At 49.0% G+C, this 22,628-nt stretch overlaps 1 protein-coding gene across 1 annotated transcript in view; it reads left to right on the top strand.

Moving 5' to 3' along the window:
* SPOCK1 (SPARC (osteonectin), cwcv and kazal like domains proteoglycan 1) overlaps window positions 1–22,628 on the top strand; it is a 499,079-nt gene that overhangs the window by 397,224 nt on the left and 79,227 nt on the right. Inside the window, exon 6 of the mRNA XM_082725613.1 lies at window positions 19,891–20,005. Coding sequence (XP_082581739.1) covers window positions 19,891–20,005 — 115 coding nt within the window. The remainder of the gene's footprint in view (window positions 1–19,890; window positions 20,006–22,628) is intronic.

Genomic DNA, 22,628 nt, shown 5'->3' on the forward strand with positions numbered 1-22,628 from the left:
AGATGGGTGAAGCAGACTCAGTTAGTACGTGGTGACACTGGGATCAAGCTGAGGTCCATCAGCCTGGGAAGCGCATGGCTCCCAGCCCTGAACAGCGCCGCCCTGTGGGAGCAGAGTGGGGGAGGGTTTTTGTGCTGGTGCAACAGTGTGGTCTGATGCCGTTTTCCATCCCATTGCCAGCCCCTGAGCAAATGAGGATCAAAGCCAATCAGAACCAAACTCTACTTTAAGTAGGTATTGGCCCTGTCGTTTCTGTCATTGTCATCCACATCTGTAGAGATGGAGCCGGGAGTGGGCTTGGCCCATTTTCTTTGACTTGGGCATGCACCCAGCTGTCATTTTCTTCACTCCCTTAGGAAAGACAAGGTCCTTCCTCTCTGGTGCCCAGAGTGAAAGTGTTCTTAGTGGTGGCCAGGATGCAGGTGTCTTTCTGTAAACCATCTCCTCCCAGCGTTCTCCGTTGGTAGCCCCACGCTCCTTCTGGTGTCAGAAAGCCAGCAGGGAGGCCGGCCAACAGCTTTACACCCGGTACAGATGGCGAGTGGGTTCACTTCCCCGGAGCTGAGCTGTTTGGGGAAATGTCACTTTCCTGCTCTTGCCTCTCAAGTGCCTCTGAGCTGTGGTTTGTCATGGCCCTAAATTTAAACCTTGGTTTTTCCTTTCTAGTCACTTGTGCGGGTCCTTTCTGACAGCTCCCCCATTCGGTCCATGTCCCACATTGCTGTCCTTGGTTACCTGCTGTGTGTGTGTGTGTGTGTGTGTGTGTGTGTGTGTGTGTGTGTGTGTGTGTATGCGGTAGGCTCAGGTAGGGGCAGTTCTGGATGATCTCGGGTGCTGCTCAGGGAACCCAGATCTGTGACCTTCTTTTATGGTTTGTCACATTGGAGGCTGAGATTCCCTTCTGTTAGGATTGCATGTTTTGTTGTCTTCTAGAAACGTAGACATTTGATGATTTTTTTTAAGTTTCATTGATTTTTTCTGATGAAAACTGCAATAAATGCAGAATATTTGTGTAACTGTGGAAGGTCATGGGCTGTGCATGAATCCCTTGCCTTCTGCCGATGATGGATCCCTGATAGGGCCCTTTACTTCCCTGGAAGGACGAGCTTGTAGATCCAAAAGGAAAACATTCAGAGCTGGGGAAGGTAGGGCTGGTGCCTGAGGGAGGCACTGGGTCAGTGGATAGCTGAAGAGAATTTTTGGAAGAGATTGAACAATCTGAGGTTTCCTTTTTGATAGAACCTCCCCGGTGGTCTTACAGTTTCTTCAGCAGAATGTTCACTTTTCATTAATACCTCTTACAAGGGCCTTTGTGTTGGGGAATCAAAGTGATGAGTTCCTCTCTCTCAGTGGCTTCTTAGTATCCCCCTGGAGTGGTTGCTTCAACTCATTTTGTCCCTCTCATGCTATTTTGTGTCCCAGAAACATACCAAATGTACTGAGAGGAAGACTCAGAGGAGGGGAGGTGAGCCTGTGCCCGCCAGGACCTTACAGTCTGGACGGGAGAGACATTGGTTGCCTCACTGTGGCTCCAAGGTGACATGAAGTCTTGGGCAGTCCTTGGACTGGGGCGCAGCTTCTGGAATGTGTCCTGCTGGCCAGCGCTACCATGGTCAAGCAGAAGTGGTGAAGCCTCTTTGTCGGGAGGGGATTCACGGCATCTCCCTGGATGACAAGTAAAATGATTCAGGCACTCTGGGCACCATCTCCAAAGTAGAATGGAGGCACACAGCAGCTGCAGCCACTGAGCCTGTGTGGGGGTGAGGGTGTGTTTGGCAGAAGGGAATGAGCACTCCCCTGTGTCAAGTGCCCAGCTGAGCCCTAACCAGCATCCTGGCTGATGCTCCCATTTTTGGCAGGTGGGTGCCATAATTGTCCCTGTTCTACGTACATGGAAACGGAACATCATAGAGTTAAGTGACTTGCTCTGGGTCAACGAGTGAGCAAGTGAGCGTTGATATTTGATCCTGTGTCTGTCTGTCTCCAAATGCCTCACTTGGGACTCCTGCAGAATTCTTATGATGTCATTGTTCACTTCTGTCTCTGGAGGGAAGGAAGCCAGACGAAGTTGCCCAAGGTAAAGGCTGAAGGAACGTCCGTTCCTTCCGTGGACAGGCATGGTGGGAGTGACAGATAGTATAAGTGTTTTCCGTGTTTTCTGTCTCTCTCCAAGCCTGTGCTCTGTGTCTGGCCTCGTGCCGACCAGTTTATTCACATCATTTCATTTCGTGTTGATTTTTTCCTAGTATCTGGCTTTCTTTTTTTAGAATGCAACCCATTCAAGGACCTCAGACTTGCTTGTTGTGTTCACTGCTGTGTCCCTTGCAACTACTACATTGCCTGGCACATAGTAGGTGCTCAACAAAAATGTTGCTTGAACATATGGACTGTAGCAGGCTACTGAGACTGGTAGTGTGATTTCCTCCCTTTTAGAAATCAGGAAAGTCAGGAGCAGGAGGGTTAGCTTACTTTCCCATAGCTCAGAAGTCTAGAGCCAGGGAGGATTGGAATGCAGGGTAGCTCATTCCAGAGCCTCCGCTCTAGCCAGTGTGCTCCTGGGAGGTCACCAGTCCACTTGTGGAGGGTGTACGTGGCTGATGTACCGGCTTTCCTGTGAACTTCACAAGTGGCATCCTCCCCAAGCAGTAGAGGGAAGGAGATAATTGATGAGCTTAATTATCTGTGGCAGTGACATGATGAGGGTGACACGATGCGAGTGCTTGTTATTATTTCGTGGAGCAGGAACCCCCCACATGGGAGGGAGCATGCACGTTGTGACAGACACTGCGAGACAGGAGCTCTTCCATTTCGTCCGTAGGGGTTCCCTCTCCCCGAGCTTGGTGTTAGAGTGTTTTAAAAATCACTCGGCTGTATGGAACACAAATTATGTTCAATGGGGAGCAGCTAGCTTCCTGGAGAACACAGTTGGCCTTCCTCACTGAATTTTGGCCTGATTAACACAGGTTCTGGACTGACATCAAAATAGGCAAGTAGAAACTTGGTAGTGGTGAGAGGAGACCTGTTTGAACTTGCTGACATTGAAATCACAGGAAGGGAAGGCCTGTGTGAAGCCTTTGGCTGGGGACCGTGCCTGGTGGGCTCCTGGATCTTGGAAGCGATGTTGCTTTGCTCAGCCCACACTCTATGGCCTTCCTGGCCCCATTCCCAGCCCTAGGACACTTGGTCAAGGTGAAAAACTAAGGCTGATGAACCCTTTGAAGATGCACCAGCTTCTTCTCTTGGTTCTCATTCCCTTGGTACCTGGATGGGTGTCATGCATTGTCATCTAAACCCACCCTTGAAGTCTTCACAGGGACTTCAAGTGCCTTGTCACCAAATGCTTGCCTCTTTGTAGCTGGGTCTCTCTTCCTGCCCTCCTGTGTGGACCCTTGCCGGTTGCTTACCTAAACATCCCCACCCACCTGGTTGGGGTCATGGCATCTCATCACAAGATTTGACTTTTGTATGTACTGGACTTGTCTCTGCCCCCTCGCTCCCCATGGCTGACCTCCTGGGCTCAGATTTAGATCTTCTCATACATCCCCAGAAATTAATCAGGTACCTGCCTTCCAGCCTCTGTATGTCATCAGCCTGATCATCTCAGTATCAAGCCACGACAACCTCAGGGTCATTGGCACTACACTATGGGCCTCAGTAGAAAGCACAAAAGGAGAAGGGGCTCCCCATGTATGATGGGACTTAGACATTTCTGGCCATGGGATGAGCAGTAGGAATCTGCAGCTCACACTCACCTCCTGGGGGCAGAATGGCCACGAGGGTCAGCTTCCTGAGACAGCTGATCCAGCTGGCTCACCTTCCGTCATGTTCTAGGAGAAATGAGATGAGATCTGTTTAGGGGGGAAACCCTGTAATCCAAAGAGGATAAATGACTGTCCGGTCCTTGCCAGTTCCACAACTCAGCTCTGTCATCACAGAATGAACTCTCACAAGGGCATTTTATTACTTAAATGTATTTTTCACAGAGGCGATGCCAAGCAAAGAAAATCCACTTTGAGTTATATTACCTTTCCATTCAGCGCTACAGTGTCTTTCTTCTCGAAGCAGTAAAATGAGGCAGTAATTCAAAGTTTAAGTTACTGTTTCATTGAAAAAAATACCACCTTCATCTTGTCGCACCTGGTCCCAAGTCCGCTTTGGCCTTTTTGGTCACCTTTACCCATGGCTTCATTTCTGTTGGCTCTTAGGAGCAAACGCAGGCTTTCTTCAGAAAGGCATCTGGGGTCGATTCTTCCAGATCAAGTAAAGGCGGAGAGAGGAAATGATTGTCTAGAGCAGACACAAAGCAAGGTTGCCTGGCTGGTGATGTTTATCTCCTGTCAGGCTGCAGGGGATGTTAATGGCTTTCTCTGACATTGGGCAGTGTTAGCTTTGGAAAGAATTGGTGGATTTGCTTAGCTGGCAGCAGTTTTCTCATCCTGCTGAATGTCAGGGGCTGCTGGGGGTATGACACGGACCCTTCATCACACTGGAAATCTGCGGCTCTTTCTCTGTCTCCGTTTCTTTTTCCTTATCGGTGAGGAGAGAGGGATTTGATGCAGACGCTCTAAGAGGGGGCCTCACTCGAAAAACCACGAGTCACCAGAGTCTGCCTGTACTCTGTGGTGGTGATGATGGAGACGGTGGACAACATGGGGAAGGTGGCCCAGAACCACCCCTCAGAAGGCAGATCCATGGGGGTGCTTTGGGACAGGAGGCAGCAAGGCCTCTGGAGGAGGATCAGAGCAGAGAAGTGTTCCATTGTCTCTGCTCCACAGATGTATTACTTGGAGCCTGCATTCTGAGGAGTTCAGAACCAGGACAAGATTGGCTTGATGCCACAGAAGAGGCCTTGCTTGTGTTGCTTTATGGAGGTTATGGATTTGATGCGGACCTCTTTTCACTCTGAGCTCCTTTTCCATGAGTGACACGGTCATCCCACCCATACCTTTGGGTGGCTGTGAAGTGCTCTGTCCCATAGAGCCATTTAGAATGTCGAGGTTGGGGCGCCTGGGTAGCTCCGTCAGTTACGCATCCAACTCTTGATCTCACGTCAGATTTTGATCTCAGGGTTGTGAGTTCAAGCCCCACATTGTGATGGGTGTGGAATCTCCTTAAGAAAAAAAAAAGAGAGAGAGAGAGAAAGGAAGGAAGGAAAGAAAGGGAGGGAGCGAGGGAGGAAGAAAGGAAAGGAAAGGAACAGAACAGAACATCTGTGGTTGTTCTTTCATTTCTCCAAGAAACTCATTTTTAATTTGCTGGTAGTTCTGGTCGACCTCCGGGAGATTGTTTCCTATCTCATTCCTTTTCTCTTTCCTTGAGCGCCTATGGGCACCTGCTGTGTTCTGGGCACTGTTGGAGGTGCCTGAGATGCAGCTGTGAATGCCAAGACCAAGCTCCCCACTCCTGTGAGGTCCATGTTCCAGGGACACCATGACAAGAGCCCTCCAGAGACCCATGGGAGAGGCACCTCTTCCCTGCTCTTCTGTGTGCAGAGCAGTGTAACTCAGTGCATGCCACCTCAGTAACCAGTCCAGGGAGAACTCCACACACACATGACACCGAGCTTTCCTGGTAAGAGATGAGCTCCTGCAGGCATGTAGGCTGACCGGAAGGACCACTGTCAGTGCAGCTCTTAGCTTGTCTTGACAGGGGACCGTGTAATTAACCCGTTCAGAGGACAAGCTGTAGGGTCAGACGGCCTGGGTTTGAATTCTACCTCTGCAGCTTAGAATTGACCTTCACTGCACAAAAGTTTCTGAGCTCCAATTTCTTCACAGATAAGTTGGCTGCTAGTAGAGTTCTTGTACAAAAGCTGTAGTGAAAATAAAGGGAGAAAGGTGTTGGAAAAGGCTTTAGCACAATACCTTTTCCATGACTAATTGCAGTGAACCTTTATGTACATTATGATGACTTTGAAGGAATTTCTACCAGCACCACGGAGGCTCGAGATGGACTTCATGTTTGTAGCTTGACTCCAAGGGATAGGCACGTGTACTGCACAGAAGCTGGGCAGCCCAGCAGCTCAGTCATAAATGGGGAAGAAATGCTAGGAGCTGTGAGGAGTGGGCATGGGCTGTGGAGGGGCAGTGGCATGGGTTGGAAATGTGTCTGGGGCCAAGGGGGTCCTGGAGGGACATTGCCCAAGTGGGGAGTCTTCGGGTAGGAGGAGAGGCTGCCATGTGAGAGGGGCATCAGAGTGGAGCAAGGCCTGGGAAGGGAGGTGGGGGCCGCTGTGGGAGGACTAGAGCAGGGTTGTTGGAGCGGCAGGGTCAGGACCAGAGGGACTGTGCCTCAGAAACAAGAATTTGAATTCAGTCTGGGCATGTGAAGATGTCTGCCTTTGGGGATCTGTGGCCTGACTCCCCAGTAAGCAGAGAGGATCACACTAGGGAGGAGGAACCGGGCAGGTTTTGCATCTGGTGGACTGTGAGAACCTAGGTGCCATCCATAGGGCTGAGGAGCGTCAAAACCTTGAGTTCTTGGTGAGAGATCACAGCCGCCATTTGGGCAACTCCACTGCAGCTTGTGGCCCCCAAGCCGTGTGTGACTGCTTAGGAGGTAGTGAGACATCTGGTCATGTGCCCAAGTGTCTATTCATCCGTCAGTGGTTTTTGTTTTTGTTTTTGTTTTTGTTTTTTAACTACCTGTTCTTTTACAAATCTTTTCTGAGGCACTGAGGCTAAACCAGTGAACTATATCATCTTTGTGGAACTCCTAAGGGAGACAGGCAAGAAAGCAGTCATTGCAATGCAGGATGGTGTGCTGGGGAGGTGGGCACCCTTGGGGAAATTTGCCCTGGGATTCCCAGCGGTGTGACAAAGCCAGGCATCAAAGTGCACGGTGTCCAGGGGAAGTGTGGAAGGTCTGTTTAGAGGGCAGCATGTCACAGCAGAGCGAGTGTGTCACAGCAGAGCGAGCGTGTGTTGGAAAGAGATGCAAAGGGACAAGGTTCGAGGGATACCTGGGCTTGGATCATGGAGGTCCTCTTCTGGGCTCACGTCTTCACGTTCCTCTGAGGATGACAGGGGCGAGGCATGGGCATGAACTGGGACTGAGAAGCACAGGCACTGGCATGTCACAGAGATCCTCCAGGTACAGAAGAGCTACTGGAGGAATGGCAGAACAAAGGCAGGGTTGGCAGGACTGGAGGCATGAACTGAGATTTATTGTCTGTCGTGTGTCGGGGTTTGCCCAACCCTGGGGATCCCCCTGTCACCCATTCTGTCCTGTCAGCTGTGGGGGGAGGGGTGGCTTTATCTAGTGCTAAGGAAAGGAAGGCTTGGGCAGGTTGTGTGAATTAGTTAGACTCTCCTCTCCAGAAGGCAGTGGATGTCTGCCTCTCTGAATATCACCTCCTCTTTCAGGCCTGTGGAGACAGAGGCAGGCAGAACCTGGGCAGAAAGCCTCTCCTCCCCCATCATCACAGCTAGAGAGGCGAGAGTCCTGATGGAAAGTAGGTGCCCCTCTTGCAGAGCGCCACCTCCCGTGAATCCTGCCTGTGAAGGGCAGTCAGTCCTGGCGGTGTCCGGGGGGAGGGGGACAGGTGGCCTGGAGAGGTGGCTTCGTGTGGACGGGGTCCCTCCGAGGAAGAAGCCTGGACAGCCTGAGAAACAGGCATCCTGGGGGCATTTATAGCAGTAGAGACATCTATATTTTAAGCAGGTGCCAGCTAGGAACATTCTCTTCCTTTCTCCTGGAGCTGCCTGAGCCCACACAGCCAGGCTGGGCGAGAGACTGTAAACGAGCCCCTGCGCGCTCTGCTCCTCCTGCACCGCCTGGAGTCTCTCCTGGAGGGCTGTGGCTTCTGCCTCTGCTTGCAGGACCCCTCTGCTCTCTCCTTCTGCCTTGCTTCCTCTGCTGCTTGCTTTTCTTCCTCTCTTCTCCTTTCATCCCCCTCCCCCTGCCACCCTCCTCTGTAGAACGGGTTGGTACTCCCTAAGCTCCTAGAGTTGCGGGTGAGACGATGAATTTCAGCAAGCCCTTTCCGCCCCCTTTCCACCTGGTGGGAGTCAGGTTCAGAGGCCTGATCTTGGAGCCCTCCCCAGCTGGGTCGCTCTGGACTGCAACCTCCAGAAAGCACAGTGCCTAGGAGCGCCCCAGTATAATGTTTAGTGGTTACTCTGTTAGCCCAGAATTGCTGCAGGCCCTCGTGCCTTCTGAGCAGGTAAGCCGGGCGCCATCAGCTTCCTGACCACAAAGGGAAGGCACCTGCCTTACTCAGTTCTGTGGGCTAATCTGCTTGAGTTCTGCAAGTGATCTTAGCTGATTGGAGCTGTTTAAAGTGACTTTGGATAACATTACCAGCACCAGTGCAGTTGACGAATAAGGGTTTCATTTGGCCTGAGTTAGTGGGGAGCGGCCGGCTGCCTTCCTTCCCTTTCAGTAGCTCAGCCTCGTGCGACGTCCCTCCCTTTCTCTAGTTGCCCTGCCCTGCAGTCATTCCTTCCCCTCAATATCCTCTTCTTCTTCATTCGGCCATCCTGGGATGCCTAGAAAGACTTTGCCAGACCCCTCGGTGTCCAGAAGATTCTTAGGCAATGCACACAGCAGTGGACTAGGGAGAAGTAGAATGATCTGGATTAAAAAGGAAGTTTGCCACTTACTGACCTTGTGACCTTGACAGTCATTTGCTTTCCTGAGGTTTTACTTTCTTCATCTGCAAAATGAAGCCCCCCACATCTGCTCTCATGTAGTGATATACAAAATATATCCCATAAGTAAGCCAGCATGTGAAGCACTTGCTGTGTGCTAGGGTCCAGACAAAGATGCATGTTTTCGGGGCACCTGGAGGGCTCAGTCAATTGAGCATCTGCCTTCAGCTCGGATCATGATCTTGGCTCCTGGATCGAGTCCCTCATTGGGCTCCCTGCTCAGTGGAGAGCCTGTTTCTCCCTCTCCCACTCCCCCTGCTTGTGTTCTCTCTCTCACTCTCTCTGTCTCTCTCTGTGTCAAATAAATAAATAAAATCTTTAAAGATGAAAAGATGCCTGTTTTCTTCAAAAGCAGCTGTGTAGACAGATGAGTATGTGCAGTATAGTAACGCAGTGAGCACGAACAGCTCTGGGGCACAGAGGCTCCCCTAGAGGCCTGTCTGGAGGGGAAACGGAGCTAGGCCAGGAAGAGGGGAAAGTCTGAATCTGTTGTCACATTCGAGGGTTTGCATGCCTCTTCAAATTCTAAGGAAATCTGTTTCATTTCTACTTGGAGCCCTTTTCCTAGAGGGCTGGAAGGAAACTGGAACTCATTTAATGAGATTTGCCTCCGTCCTGGGGTCCTGTCGCTTGTTGGAATTCTTACTGAGTCACTCACCTGTGCACATGGGCCATGGCTTTTGTTCATTCATTCCTTTACCCCACATGTTTCTACTGAGCAACTACTATGGACCAGGTGCTGGACTGGGTACCTCACATAACAGCAGTGAACAGAACAAAGATCCCTGTCCTTGTGGATCTTATATTCCAGCAAGGGGGAGAGACAGAAAACAGTAACTAAAACAAGAAATTCATAGTGTATTAGAACATGATGTGTGTATATGTGTGCGTGTGTGTGTGTGTACACACAGGAGAACAGTGTGGGAGAGTCAGGAGTGCCTATTATGATCACACAAGGGTACCGAGAGAAGGCTTTGTCGAGAAGGGACATCTAAGCAAAGGTCTGAATTATATGAGGGGGGTTCTGGGGAGGGACAATGATCTGTCCCTGTGTCCAGAGCTGCTTTCGTTGTGGGGCTGTCTGCTTCCTGGCCACGTGTGGACAGGCTGTGTGGGGTCCCATGTTTCCTGATGCAGATCTAGCCATTCTCTCTCCATGGGCGCTATGGTCTCCCCAACAGGCTGATAGGAAGCAGGGCCTGGGAATTGTGTGTCCTTCTGCATCTGTGCCGTCTCCCCCAAATTCTAGATACACAGAAAAATCTCACAGAATTGGGAAATTTCAGGACATGATCCAGCCTTCCGAGGATCCCAGGCACAGCGGATATCAGGCAAAATCCCAGAAGGGAGAAGCAGTGGAGGTGATGTGTGGGAGCCCAAGGCAGGTGAGGTTGGGGCACATAGAACATGGACCAGAGACAGGGGAGTAGTGGCAATGAGCCTGGGGACCCTGTGGGCTCGGGCAGCCACCCCACGGTTTGGCTCTGCTCACCAGAGTGGGGTCACTGCTGGACGCAAGGCACAAAGGGTGCTGCCAATCAGAGGCTACAGGGGCGGGCTGGTTCTGAATTGTAACGTGTCCCTTGAGCTTCTGCCCCTGGGGAGCTCTCGACTTTTCCTTAGGCTCCCTCACATGGGGCCTTGCCCTTTCCTTTGACAGTTTCATGAGCAGGAGTTTTTGCATGGGTCTTGTTGGACAAGTTAGAGGAAAATGGTTGCAGCTTTGCTTCCAAATGCAAATGTGTGACAACTTGCACCCAAACTGGGCTGAAATTTGTGTCCTCATTTGCTGAAGAGAGGTTTGCTAGATGGTTAACAAACTGAAGAAGGTCAGGAGAAGGTAGGGGAGTTTCTTAGGAGAATGACCTCGTGGTGATACGTCTGCTGTATGCACTACCAGAGAGGGTCTTTGCAAGAACCAAAATGCTGCCGTTCACTGCACCTGCGTTTACCCTTCGCATCGTGGCCTTGCTTGCTTCTGTTGTGTACGAGAATCTGTGCTCCAGAAAAATCTCAGTCATTGGTGGAGCAAGTTCTTACGAAAGGCCCCCTCCTCCTGCAGACTTCGGTCTACAGGGTCCTCATTGCCCTCCCAAGAGCTCGCCCCCTGGTGGGGAAACACAGCAGGACATGTCGTTGCAGTGTGCCCTTGCTCCATGTGGGGAAGTGTTGAGGGGAGCACATAGGCATGGTTGGCATGGTTTCTGGAAACATTATCCCAGCACCACTGGGCAAAGCAGGTTACACTTATTTTTATCCAGCTTTTGCTTTAATAATTTTTTTAATTGAAGTATGGTTAACATAGTGTTGTATTGGGTTTCAAGTATATAATATGATTCAGTAATTCCATACTTTACTCAGGGCTTATCATGGTAAGTGTACTCTTAATCCCCTTCACCTATTTCACCCAGCCCTTGAGGACCTCCCCCTGGTAACCACCAGTTTGTTCTCTGTATTCAAGGGGTTTTTGTCTTTTGTCTCTTTTTTCATCATTTGTTCATTTTGGTTTTTAGATTCTATATATGAGTGAAATTATATGGTATTTCCCTTTCTCTGCTGACTTATTTCACTTAGCATTAGACCCTCTATGTCTACCCATGTTGAAAATGGCAGGATCTCGTTCTTTTTGTGGCTGAGTAATATTCCAGTGTGTGTGTGTGTGTGTGTGTGTGTGTGTGCGCGCGTGCACGTGCGCGCTCATCTTCCTTACCCATTCATCTATTGATGGATATTTGGGTTGGTTCCTTATTTTGGTTATTGTAAATAACACTGCAAAAAACATAGAGATGCATATATCTTTTCAAATTAGTGTTTTCCCTTTCTTTGGGTGAATTCCCAATAGTGGATATACATGGTAACTCTATCATTAAATTTTTTTGAGAAAACTCCACACCATTTCCCACAGTGGCTGCACCAATCTGCATTCCCACCATCATCTGAATAGGTCTCCTCGGGCAAGGAAAATGAAAGCAAAATTAAACTATTGGGACTACACTAAAATAGAATGCTTTTGCACAGCAAGGGAAACCATCAACAAAACAACATATCAGTCTACTAAATGGGAGAAGATATTGGCAAGTGATATATCCAGTTAGGGGTTATTATCCAAAATATATAAAGAACTCATACAGTTCAACACCAAAACCAATCTGATTAAAAAAATGGACAGAGGACCCGAATAGACAGTTCTCCAAAGAAGAAGATGGACAACAGACACATGAGAAGGTGCTCAGCCTCGCTCATTGTGATGGAAATGCAAATCAAAACCACTGTCATCTTTCACCACACACCCGCTGGAATAGCTAGAATCAAAAAGAAAAGAAATAATAACTGTTGGTGAGGATGTGGAGAAATTGGTTTAATAATTATTAAATGTATGGAAGAATTTAAAAATCTGAGTGAGGGGTACTTCCATACCCATCACTGAGTTTTGGCAGTTGCTAACGTTTTGTGAAATTCACACCCTCCCCTCTCTTTAACCTACTTGCTTTCCCCCTTGAACCATTCAGAAGCAAATTAGAGACACTTCCCTGGTAAGGAAACAGGCATTCTCCTCTATGACCACTTTCACAGGTGTTCCTACACCTACGAGAACAATAACCTAGTTATGTCAGGTAATGCGCAGTCCTTGTTAAAACCACAGCACTTTTTCCCAGAATGTCTTTTACAGCTTTGTATAATTGTGATTTTCTAAGAGCCAGTCAAGCCTCACCCCCTGTGTTTGTTCCAGCTTTTTAATTTCTTCTGCTCTAGAAGAGGGACCCACTCACACCAGGGTTGGTTTTTGGTTTTATTTTTGTTCGTGTTTGTTTGTTTGTTTGTTTGTTTTTGCTTTTTTGTTTTGTTTTCGTGGTGGTTTATTTTTTGAAAGTCCAGGCATTTATCTTATAAAACATGTTCAATTTTAGACTCATTCTCTAATGAATAGATTGAGGTGAGGAGCTTTTGGCCCTGCCCCTCAGAGGCACTGTTGTGTAATACTTCCTTGTGCAGAAGGAAGGCTGGGCCCCCTGCTGCAGGTGCTACCTTGGCCCCAGGGTCCCTGCTTTAAGGTGTGACTGTCATGTACATTTTCCTTGTGTAATAACGAGGTGTGTTTTCTGCGGGAAGCCCTTAGAGACCCTGTGAATTCCCTATTCCCCAATTCCTTTTACCCACGATTTCTAATAACCATCAAATGATCGTTTCCTAACTCAGTTATTATATGGGGAGTTGCCAAGTGATTTCCTAATTCCAGTCTTCCTTCTCAACGTATTTAGCTGGCATTCTTCTGTTAAGACAAGCTTTTCCTTTTTCACGTTTTTAGCAACTTGATTTTAAGGGGTAAGGTTCTGCCTTCTTTGGAATTTTTAACAGTGTGGGTGCATGCGTGTGCTTGGGGGGAGGGCAGGGAGTGAGCCCAAACCTGACCCCTGTGTCACACACAGGACTCTGCACACTCAGCTGAGAAGGTCCCTTCCACTCTTCTCTGTAGTTACACTGGCTTCCTTGATGACTTTCATGTGCAGTCGGCATCTTCCACCACTGGGCCTTTGCCTGGAATCCCCTGACCCCAGAGCGCTGCCTGGCCCACTTTATTCTTTACCCAGATGTCATGCCGCATTGCCTGAGAGCACCCCATGTCATATACCTTCCCCTCCCCATTATTCTCTGTCTCTTATTCTCCTTTGTGCTGTTTTATGGTCCTCATCAGCACCTGCTCTATAAACTTCATGGGAACAGTGTTTTTGTCTTGTCTGTTTGGAGCCTGGTACAGTGCTGGCCCATAGTAGGTGCTCAGTAAATACTTGTTTGATGTGAGAAGGAACACACACATGAGTGCCTGTTTGGTAAACCTCTGATTGAGCCCAAAGACCCTTCTGTTGTTTCTCTTCACTCCTCCTTTCCCATGACCCCAGGGACAGTCAAGCCCCAGAGAGACAGACAGCTGTTCTTCCGTCTGTCAGGAATAACATGGGGAGCCAGCAGCCACACTCAGTTCCTGCCCACTCATTAAAGCCAGCAGAGCCACGAGATTACCCACCCCCCCTTCTTTGACAGGATTTTGGGGGAATAAAAACAAATCAAAATTCATCAACTGTGAACAAAATTGTCAACTGTGAACTGTCAACAGTCTGGTTTAAAAATAGATGATTGGTTGATGAAATAGAGTGGAGAAAGCAATTTAAATAAAATGTTAAAAATAATACCCAAAGCATGCAAGGCAAAAGCAAAGAATGCGGGGCAATAGAGAAACGTACTCAGTGGAGATCTGTGTGAGCAGTGAACCAGAGAGAGGTTATTAGTTTTGCTTTACAAATCACAGAAGAGAAAGATTTACTGGCCATTCGCAGGAACATTCCCTCATTCCGACGTGTTGGTGTGTTATGCAAAACGGAAGGAAAAATTGGTTGGGAAATCTGCTAGCACATTTATTTTTAAGTAGGTCAACGTTTTGAATATTTCTGCCCATTTGCAAAGTCTTTGGCTCCCTCCATCTTCTGCGTTTCTGTGAGGACTGGGGAAGACATTTCTCTCCCAGTGGGTCAAGGGATATAGAAGCTTCAGGATGTTATGTCTGTGTTTCTCTTTGTGTTTCTGTGAATATGGGTTCCAGTACGAAGTTTAAAAGTCATTTGAAAGTTGTTACTTTCCCACATTCTAGGATCTCATCTTTTAAATACTTAGGGCTTATTATTTGTTTCATTCCTTGATCATAAAATCATTATAAAGTCTTGAATGTTTTGTATTTCTGCCCATGAGTCATGGTTGATAGTATTTGGCCAAGTTCTGTATGTCTACCTGCCCAACATCCTAAGGCTGCTGTTCCAGGTGTTTTGTTTTGTTTTGTTTTGTTTAGTTTTAACATGCTTTCCAGGAGAACTGAGTCATCTGGGCACAAAGGTCTATGTTTTATGAACATAATATGCAGCATTTCCATCCCATAGAGACTTGTCTGTTTTTAAACATCTGGGCGGACGGTGTGCTAGTCTGTTAGGGCTGCAGTAACACAGTACCACACACTGGGTGCCTCGGACAATAGGAATTTACTGTCTCACAGCCCTGGAGATAGAAGTAGAAGCCAAGGTGTGGGCAGGGTTGATTCCTTTGGAGGCCGTGACTGAGAATCTCTCTCCTGCCTTTCCTTAGCTTCTCGCAGCCACGGGCATTCTTTGCAGGTGGCTGTCTTCTCCCTGTGTCACTTCACTCCTCCATCTTCCCTCTACGCGGGTCTGTCTCTGTGTCCAGCTCTCCCCTTCCTGTAAGCATGGCAGCCATATTGGATTAGGACCGGCGCTGTTGAGCTCATTTTAAGTTGATGATCTCTGTAAAGACCCTCGAAGATACTGGGGGTTAGGACTTACAAATGTCTTGTTGGAGGGATATAATTCAATACCTAACACAATGTACAAAGTTGTCTCTTCTAGAAAGAAGTGGGGTCAGGGCGGTGGTGACTGCTCTCTGCTTAGACCCACTTCTGATACAGGTCCAGGGATGGAAGGGCCCCCGAAGGTGGCAGTGACCACCTTGAGGGGTCTCTCCGTTTGTTCAGTGTGTCTCCTTCCCCAGGAAGGAGCTCCTGGGCCTGCCTCTAGCCTTGGCCCTATGGGAGCTTTGAGTAAATGACTGGCTCTCTACTCTAAATCCCCAAAATGTATTTATACCTCTTTCCTCCTCTTCTCTCCCCACAATTCTTTATTAAAAAAAAAAAATTATGGGTGCTCCTTTATCTATTCCCAAGAGTGTCATTTTGTAGTTCTTTTTGATTGTTTTGTTTCATTTTTTTGCTTTTCCACCTCCAAGCCCAGACTCTAAGGGGTAGGCCCCCAGTCTACCCTCTTTAAGTTGGAGCCTGCAGACACTGCTTTGATGCAGGTCAACGAAGGCCAGCAGGTGCTGGTAGGCATCCCTAGTACCTCCGGGGCTGGTGTGGAGGGAGCCAGTAAGTTCCACCGGAGCAAGTCCTTCCTGCCAACAAATCGCCATCCATGATTTTGCCACCTTGTACCTGAAGCTCTGAGCACACTGTGGGAGAGAAGGTGTGGCCATTCTGGAGGCTTGTCATGTGTGAAAGGAGCCAGTGCCATCCCTATGGTGTCAGGAGACACCTGGGTCTCCCTCGTCACATCTCTGTAGGAGAATTTGCATTCTGACTCCATCTTTTCCAAAGGAGGCTGCTCCTGTCCTGATAGGTCAGAGCCCAGTGTCTGCTAGGTCCAGAACCTAGTCATGGGATGGCTGCCTGGAAAAAAGTACCATGAGCTGCCTCTTTTTCTCTTGGCCCCATTCTCTTGGCAACCCTCTACGTGAGGGCTAGCATACCTGCCTAGAGTTTTCAGAATCGTTCTATCCACAGCACAGGGCACACTTCTGCAGAGCCCAGAGGCTCTGTGCATTTTCTCTACTTGGGATTGAAGGTGAGTGGGCAGGACGTTCTCGAGCATCTGTGGCTTACAGGTTGGGAGAGGGCGTGGGAGCCCTTTGCTTGGTGTGACAGCCTCTGTCAGGGTAGCCCACTCTAGCGGGAAGCACTGTACTGTGGAAGTGGCCTGGCCGCTGTGAGGAAAGCTGGTGCAGTGACCGCCTTTTGGCCTGTGTAATTGTTCTTCCCTAGCGAGAGCCTGGGGCAGAGGGGTTGGGCCTTAGTGAAGTGCTATGGGACAGGGACATGCGTGAGGTACCCCGAGGAGGCCCCCTGCCCAGCGACAGTCCCGGCCAGGCTCAGAACCAGGTGCCCTCTCCCCTTACCCACGGGTGCCCACGTGTGCCCTCATTTACTCCCCTTAGCTCGGTCATCACTTTGATGGAGGCATGTCAACTTTGTTTTATATTTCCTCATGAAATATTTGATACACAAATGTAGATGTCTTATTTCTGTAAGTTGCCAAGCCCAATGACCAAAGCTTTGGAATCTATCACTGAGCTTTGGGGAATAAACCATTCTCAGGCTTCACGGTGTTTTTCTGGGCTCCTGTCTGGGGCCGTCATCCTGCCTCTGCCCTAGAGGCCGCCGCTGTCTTGGTATTTGTCACCCTACCCCCCCCCAATATATATTCACACATATGTAGGTATCTCTAAATAGCACGTGCTGAGCTTTATATTAAATGGAATTCTAGTCCTTTGAGCTTCATTTAAATGACACATACTATCTGGAAGATAAAAAAGCAGGCCTGTGCCCTTGAAACATGGGTTTCCACTGGTGCAGATAAATCTTGTTTTCTCTGGTAGCACCTCCCCGGGGTCCGGGAGGAGGCCCGGCTGCCTCCGCAGATTGTGACAGCGGCTGTCCATGAGAGGGGATTCTGGGCCAGCCGAGGAAGCGGAGTTACCGGAATCACAGTCTGCAGAGGCTCTCGGGCGAGGGCAGGCCCCCAGGGAAACGGGTGTTCCCGAGCATCTGGGAAGCAAATGGATGAGATTCTGAGTCCATCAATGGATGAGGGTGAGCAGGGAGGCTAGAAGGCCGAGTGCTGGACGGGAGCTCGAGGAGAGGCCTCAGGCAGCCGGGGTGGGTCAAGGATGCTTTGCCGGGAACATCCCGAAGGCTGAGCTCTAGCACCTGTGTTCCTTGTGCGGGTGAGGTGGTTGCAGCTGGGGACCGGGGCGGAGGCCCCAGGGAGCCTGGGGAGCACCACCCATATCCTTTAGCAACTGTTTACTGAACATCTACTGTGTGCCTGGGAGAAGACGTGACTTTCCAGCTGACGAGTACCTCATGGGCTAGTAGGAAGTCCGTGCTGCCACCCTTGGCTACGTTATGCTGTGCTCAGGAAGGGTCCCCAAACATCCGTGGCTTATGGCAGCCAGCAGACAGTAACTCCTTGTTCCTGTTTCATGTGGGCTGCGGTCTCACTGCAGCTCTGGTGCTTGCCCTCGCCCTCTGGGCCCCAGGCCACAGGAGCGGCCCTAGTGTGGTTCGTGTCATTTTCATGGTAGAGGGAAGAGCGAGAGAGGAGATACGAGTAAGCAGTGGTTCTTAAAACAGCTGCTCAACCCTGGCGGGTCACACCTACTCGCAGTCCCCAGGGAGAGCAAGTCTCGTGGCCAGGACAGAGGTCCGAGGGGAGGGGATCCCATTTTCCCAGGTGGGCGGTGAACGAAGCCAAGATTCCACTTTCCCGGAGGGCCAGGGAATGTCTGGGAAGAGTCTTACAGTCTATCAAGGATACAAACCAGCAATTTAGTCACAGTAGGATTTTTAGTAAGTAAATGTATTGAGTTTTGACTTCACAAAATAATTTTTCATACACAAATATACTGTTGCCCCTAAATTAGCTTTGGAGAATCTCTTGAACAAATAGTTTGAGAACTGAAGCAGGATTGTTTCAGAGCAGGGGGGTGGAGGGAGGAGGTGGGGCTGGCCCCAGTGGTCTTTTCTCCAGCCCTGGGCACATGCACACCGGCTGTGGGATTTGAGAAGAAGCTTTTTACACGGACACCCCCTCCCCGCGCCCTTCCAGTCTTCCTCTTGGCTACGTTCTGTCCCTCTGGCTGGTGGCAGGCCATCCCATTCCTATGGGGCTTCTTTGTTCCATCCCTCCATACACACCACTCCTGACCGCCTCACAGTCGTGGTCGCTCGGCTTTAGAAGGACGTGGTCTTTTTTGCCTCTTCATGGAGTTGTTGAGTTTGGAGGCTGAGCCATGGCTGCCTTTCATCCAGTCCTCACCACCCCTCCGGCCACACTGCGCACATACTAGATGCCTAACAAGTCTGTACAAAAGGCATTTGCCTCAAGGGGAAGTCATCACCCCGTGGGCTTGTATGTTGCGCTCTCTCTCGTGAAGCTGGCCACTGTGTGAGTGACACTTGGAGTTACTCAAGGTGGCTCCCGTAGATTCAGAGCCAGGTTTGAAGCACTCTTGCCCTGGGTTTGTAATCGGGATGGGAATGGAATAGCGGGGCCTTCTTGGTATTCAGCTGTCCTCTGGTGTGCTGGTTTGCAAATGCTTGTGGGCTTTTCAGAAGTACACATTTGTGTTTTCCAAGGGCAAGGACTGTAACTTCCCTTTTTCTTTTTTCCCTTGTAAAAGATTCCCCATGGCCTCTGATAAGAATAACAGACAAAGTGGGTGCTCAGTAAATTTTGTCTGCCTCCTCTTTGGAACCTCCACCAGGTACACACGTGTTTCTCAGCCTGTGGGCCTTAGCAGAAGGTTGGTTACATGCAGGCCTGGATCCTGAGAACTGTACAAGTGGAAAAAGAATAAACTGTCAGACAACTGAGACGGAGGCCAGTAGCAACCTGGGGTACTGTATGGGATATGTGCTCTCCACGTGGAAAGAGCAATGTTGTGGAACCAGGGTCTGAGCCCCACACTCAGACATGGCTTGGAATCCACCCCAAAAGAGCATCATGATTATTTCGTGGGTTATTTAACTGCTCTGAGTCCGTGTCCTGTCCCTTAGATGTCAGGATCCTAAAAATTCTGTTAACTGTTATGCTCTTTTGCACCTGTAAACAACATTCTTTCCGGCCTGTTTTCTGAACCGGTTGAGACTTGACGATAAAAGTAGCTGAAGTAGTGAAAAGGGCAGGAAGTGACCAGAACACTACCAGTGTGGCTGGCGAGGGTTGACATGAAGAGATGGTGACTTTTGGGCTTCACCACTGAATCTTAGAATTAGATGGGTGCTTGCACCCAGTCCCGTGCTAGAGACACCCATGGGTATCCTCTAGGGGGAAGGACTGTATAGCACTCAGGTTTGGGATGGTTACAGCAAAAGCAGTCACTCCTTGCATGTCCTGGGTGGGTCAGGGCTGGGCCTCACACACATCATCCAGGGTGTTAACTCGGGGTTACCCTGCCCCTGTGCCCAGGGAGATTATATGAGCAGCTGAGAGAGTCTAGGATCCCTGTACCGGGGCAGAGGCACCCTAGGTGAGGAGTAAGGAAATGGAGGGAGGTGGCCTTCTGTGGAAGGGGTGGGCCTTGATGGACCCCTGGGACTCTGAGATGTCATTTCAAATGAGTACTTCTGTAACAGTTACAGCTGCATTTATCACCGAGTGAAGTAAGCACCCCAGTGCTCTCCAGTGGTCTCAGAGGTTACCCCGTGCCTTTGGAAAGACATGAAAGGCCATTTCTTTTTCAGCACTTTGCCATGTGGACCTTGACCTGAGATGTACTCCTTCCTTCTCTGTCTTTGCTCCTGTGATCCCACCCGGTTGGAGAGAGACCAGCTGCTTCCTGGGAACGCCACATGGGGTGTCTGCTTGGCTGCCTTCTTAACGGCTCTTCTGCCTCTCTTTTGCAGTGCAAGTTGGAGTTCCATGCTTGTTCTACTGGCAAAAGCTTCACCGTCCTCTGTGATGGGCCCTGTCCATGTCTTCCGGAGCCTGAGCCACCAAAACTCAAGACACAAAAGAATGGTGAGTGGGGATCACAGGAGACACTTGGAGGGAGGTTGATGTGGCCAAGATCTGCCTCCCCGCCACAACCCCTGTGCCTGGAAGTTGGAGGTTAACAGAGCTGTTTGAGTCCACACGGGGGAAATAGAGGGGCTTGGCAAGTACTCCAGCTTGTGTAGGGACTTGAATCTGAACTGCCTTCAGCTACCGTTAAAAAGAAAAGGAAGAACTGAGTCTTGAAGAATAATTCCATGAGACCAAGATATGCATTAGGTTCTTTCAGAGGTTCTCATGTCGGCTGTGACATGAGAAGCGTGGGTTTGTTCACCTCTCAGACCACAGCCTGCCCTGGGGTACGTCTTGTTCTTCCTTGACCTTGAATCTCTAAGTCCTTTGAACTTCTCAAGGGCACATTTCAAAACAGACACTACAGAGAGGTCACAACAGTGATGCCACCAAAGGCGTTTCTTTGCTTGTATATTCTGCTCAGAATGTAGCACAAAGCCAGGTGACACACGAAAGGAGAAAAACTCTCTAGCAACAGTGGTTTCTCTCTCATGGCTGAGGGGGCAGGGAAGGTTGGCCATATTTAGATGTTTCAGTGATGGAGAAAGGAAGGCTGTCGCTCTGGACTTGGCCTGTTTCTGAGCCTTCCTTAAGGAGACCCAAGCTGGAAGTTTGCCTCTTCCTTCTGTGGAGCTGGGCTTTCTCTGTCGTCGCTGCTGGTCCATGGAAAATGTTGCACGTTTCTGAATGTGAATGAATGTGAGTGCATAGACACGCATGTCTCTTCTAAGGCATCTTCTATAGGTAATGAGGGAGGGTGATCTGGGCGAATGTGTTTATGCCTTCCCTGGTTCGTGGTCCCATTGACTTTTCCAGGGCACATATGTGAAGATGCTGGAATGTGCCTTTGTCCATGGTGGCCATCACAGGAATATTGTGCTAAGATACTCTTTGGAAGATTTTGCTCAGAATGTGGAAGCTCTAAGGTCATAACTAATCTCCAGAAATTCCTCTTGATGAGCAAAAAGCTGATCTCCCTGTGTTTGGATCTGATTCATTTATACAACTGCAGTAAGAAGTGTTCATTTGTATACTTGTACCCTTTTGGCATAGGGTCTGAAAACCTAAAGCCCTATAGTGTGAAGAAACTGCAAAACCCAGAAAACTCACTTCTGTCTGAGGATTTCTTAATAACTGTAGGATGTTTCAGTAGTCTCTGTTATTCCGGGGGTATTGTTTACTGGCCTTATTTAATCCTCTAACCTGAGGTGAAGAAACCAAACCAACAAAGTCACCTCCACCATTTTGCCTGTGGTATCTACATGAGGTGGTGGCTTCACCTCTCCTCAGGGGCCCCAAATCTGCTCAGGCTCCCTGATTTGCCATGGTGAGATAACAGACTGGTCTCCTGGGAAGCCTTCAAATGAAGTACAGTGCCTGTTTCTTCCTTTCTTTTTTAAGTAAACTCTGTCCCAACATGGGGCCTGAACACCCAACTCAGGGATAAAGACTTATATGCTCTCTTGACTGAGCCAGCAAGGCACCCCAGTGCCTATTTCTTAATGGTGGGCTTGTCACACATGATTAAATGAGATTAACTCTCAAATACGACACTCCAGGTACAGCCTTGCCTATACCATGCATTTATTTAATTATGTTCTGGTAAAAATTAGAACAGATTCTTGCTGAACATTTGCAAGTTACTGCATTGCCATTAATAGCAAAGAGACTTAGAAAAGAGCGTGTTCGAGAATCCGGAAAGGTCAGTGAGAACAAGAATGCTATTTAAAAGTGTTTCATTTGAAAATGCTTGAAAAAGGGTGAACTACTAAGTTAATTGTAAGAGATAAATCAGGAAGAATGAGAAGCGACTTCATATACCTCTCAGGAATGACAACAATAAAAAAGGAATACTAACAGTATTCCAAAACAAATAATTAAAATTATATGTCCTTCATTAGTTCTTTTAGTCGTACCTAATTATTTTTTGTTCCACTGGCTCTCGGACCAGTGATTTGCTTTTGCGAAGTCCTCTGCCTTTGCCCGGAAAGGAGCTCTCTAACTCCACACTGTGTCTCACATCATCTGACGCTTGTCTGAGAAATACCACCTTGGAAGCTTGCAATGATGAGTCTGTTACTGGAAGTATCGATCAAACTTGGTACAGTTCTTTGCCTGAGGCTCTGAGATTGTCCTCGTTGGTTGAAGACCCGCTTTCTGAGCTGTGACTTACTGCAGAGTTTTTATACAGTGTGTGGGGGAAGCAGAAATTACCTGCCGAGAAGGCTGCATGGCTGTCGTTAACTAATTACACATGCAATTACATAGGCAACAACATCCTATCAGGGTATAATGCTTAACTATTTAATACAGATTTGATCAATGTTCACTTGGGGGATAAGAATGCACTACGGGCTGTGAAGGCAGCAATAAGTCCCTGGGGTCATTAGATGAAATGCAGTATTGAGCTTAATAACATTTTACCTGGGCAGAGTGGAGGGAAGGCCGGCCTTTTCCTTTGATTTGACAGGTCTTCCCCTGAGGCTGTCACAAGCAGTGGGGATGAAGGAGAGGGAGAGGGTGCGAAGTAGAGGTCAGAGGTGAAATGAGGGGCCGTGACATCACAGAAGCTGCAGGC

This window comes from Mustela nivalis (assembly GCF_964662115.1).
Source record: "Mustela nivalis genome assembly, chromosome: 3".
Classification (NCBI taxonomy): Eukaryota; Metazoa; Chordata; class Mammalia; order Carnivora; family Mustelidae; genus Mustela; species Mustela nivalis.